The 2,500-nt window shown below is 41.2% G+C and overlaps 1 protein-coding gene across 1 annotated transcript in view; it reads right to left on the bottom strand.

The window, feature by feature from the left end:
- The window catches only part of LOC138963264 (poly [ADP-ribose] polymerase 2-like), a gene marked incomplete in the record, with an annotated part of 18,080 nt that overhangs the window by 9,138 nt on the left and 6,442 nt on the right, over positions 1-2,500 (bottom strand). Inside the window, 3 exon segments of the mRNA XM_070335335.1 lie at positions 757-929; positions 1,150-1,265; positions 2,260-2,500. The exon segment at positions 2,260-2,500 is cut by the window's right edge and continues 29 nt beyond it. Of these exon segments, the coding sequence (XP_070191436.1) occupies positions 757-929; positions 1,150-1,265; positions 2,260-2,500 (530 nt within the window).

The raw sequence follows: 2,500 nt of genomic DNA, 5'->3' as shown, positions 1-2,500 counted from the left end.
TTTGCCGAAAATGCGAAAAGGCTTCTAAAATCTGCCCATTTCGCAAAAGCGACAGCCAGTCTGTTACTTTTTGTGTCACCAGAACATTGCTTTACCTCCCTACTATGTTTTGTATGGTCTCTGTTGGCCTGTGTCGAGCATAACTCCGGAAATACACGAAGCCTACACTTTCTGCAATAACTTGCCATAACTTATCGATTATTGCGATATCTATCCATTGGAGTATCTAGTTGTTTAAGTGTGATGATATCCCAGGCTTTTGAGAACTTTAAAACCAAAAAGTGGCTGCCGATTTCGCAAAATGGGCAAATTTTAGAAGCCTGTACGCGATTTTGGCAAAACGCTGCCGATTTCACGTTTTGCCGATTACGCGAAATGGGCAACAATGGTGCTGATTACGCGAATTTGGCAATTACGTGAATTGGGCACGACACATACACATTTTACCCCATATGAAGCATCAACCCAAATGCAGATGAAAAGAACAGATCTATTACTGACTGCTTTGCACCAAAGATTTTTTGTTTTAAAACATTTGCTTTCACACACAGCTAAGAATGTCATGTTACAACTGCAGAAAGTAAAAACACACGAAGTAAGGTGCAGATATCACAGATATCACTTGGTTCAGGGTTTTCAGCTCGGGAAGCTGATCTACAGTTTTACCGGACTTGTACACAGAAGGGCTAGAGATCAGACACTACACTATGCGCACATAACAGAAATAACCAACAGGCTTTACTCCTCTCGGCTTACTTTTTAGAGAAGATCTGTTTTGCCTTGTCGAGGTCCCCTCCAGGAGACATCAGGTTGTTCTGACCTTTGTAGCCAACGCGGCCCCAGCGCATCCAGACGTGGTACGACTTTTTGCCTGACTCCTCCAACAGCTGAATGATGAAGTACTTGTTGTTGTTGTTTCCAACATTCGTCTGAAACAAGACGGGGGAATGAAAGTTGAAAATAAAAAGAGCTGAATATCAAGGGAGGACAAGGAAGGAGAAAAAGCAAGCAACAAAATGAATAATCAGCTTAGATGTGACCAAACAACTAAAATCAAACAACAAAAACCAAGCAAATACATGTACAATGTGTATACAAACATAGAAAAAAATCTCCTTACTAAAAGACCCAAGCCAACAAAATACATACCTGATTTAGCATGCAATCCCAAATGATGCCAGATGACTCATGAACTTTGCACTTTGACTCGAGAGGGCACTCTGCATCTACAGGAGCACTGCCTTTGGCTACTGTAACTTGGCGTACTGCAAGGACAGCAATGTGTATTACTTCAGCAACCAGTCACGAGTTGATAGACGATTTTCGGAAATAACTCAGTCAGGATTTGCAAGCATTGTGCCCTGCTTACCTTGTACAAACTGTAAACACGCATAACTTACACATCGGAGTCAGTTATTTCGCTGCCATCATTGTTTTAACGGGTTGACCACATATTTCCGGTTAGCAGAGAGCAACTCTTCCACAACGCTTGTAAATCCTGACAGAGTTATTTCCACAAAACGGCTATTACGACATACCTGACGAACACTTTCACAAACAGAACACCCAAACGAAAAAGGTGCAGAATGGTGTTCATACTTGGCAACTTACAGCTCCAGCATTACAAGTTACAAACAGCACTTGTTTAGCTTAACCAAGGAGGTGTTTGATTCACTTGTTTAGCTTAACCAAGGAGGTGTTTGATTTACTTGTCAAATGAAAGAATGTCCCTTTAGAAAAAAAATACAAGTCAATTGGTCACAAGACATGAGCAGGTGAAGACCAAAACTTTGATTTTGTGGGGTTGGTAGCACTAACAGTGCAACGGTCTGCTAGAAGGTTAGAAGTAGAACAGATGGGGGTGAAAGACTATTATCAAAGTCAGCTACTTTTTCATCTTTCTGCAAGCATGTGTGTATTATCCGAAAAAAAGAAGTGCATAGGTCTTGCAGTGTACAACAGCTTAGTAGGTTTATGGGAATGTCAAGAGAAAGGCTTGATTTTTTTCACGCTTGTCTTTCTCAGTTTCTGTCTGAATTAATTTTGATAACCTATCAATGTGTTTGATTCTACACAGATCAACACTTATTTCAAACACATACCGATGCATTACAATTCTCATTCTTGTGTTTCAAAAGTTATGTGATACAGGCTCTAACCCATCATCCACATTTGAAAAGTGCACAGTAACCTAAAAGATTCAATCAAATCAGGGTTTATCTCTGTCAAACAACACTTGTTAATGCATAATGCACTCACCAACAGACTTTGTTTCTGGTTCGCCATTTTCGGTGCCCTTTTTGCCTCGTCCCGACTTTGCTGCAGATTTACCAGCAGATCCCCTGCCTCTTCCCTTCTTTGGGGCTTCCTCCTCCTCTTCTTCCTCCTTCTTTACAACAACTGATGCAGACCCTCTTCCTCTTCTCTTCTTTGGGGCTTCCTCCTCCTCTTCTTCCTCCTCTTTTTTCACAATAACTGATGTTGATGATGTGGATGGGCC

Source organism: Littorina saxatilis, linkage group LG1 (assembly GCF_037325665.1).
Source record: "Littorina saxatilis isolate snail1 linkage group LG1, US_GU_Lsax_2.0, whole genome shotgun sequence".
Taxonomy (NCBI): Eukaryota; Metazoa; Mollusca; class Gastropoda; order Littorinimorpha; family Littorinidae; genus Littorina; species Littorina saxatilis.
The sequence above is the reverse complement of the archived record's forward strand: the minus strand, read 5'-3'. Positions and strand labels throughout refer to the sequence as shown.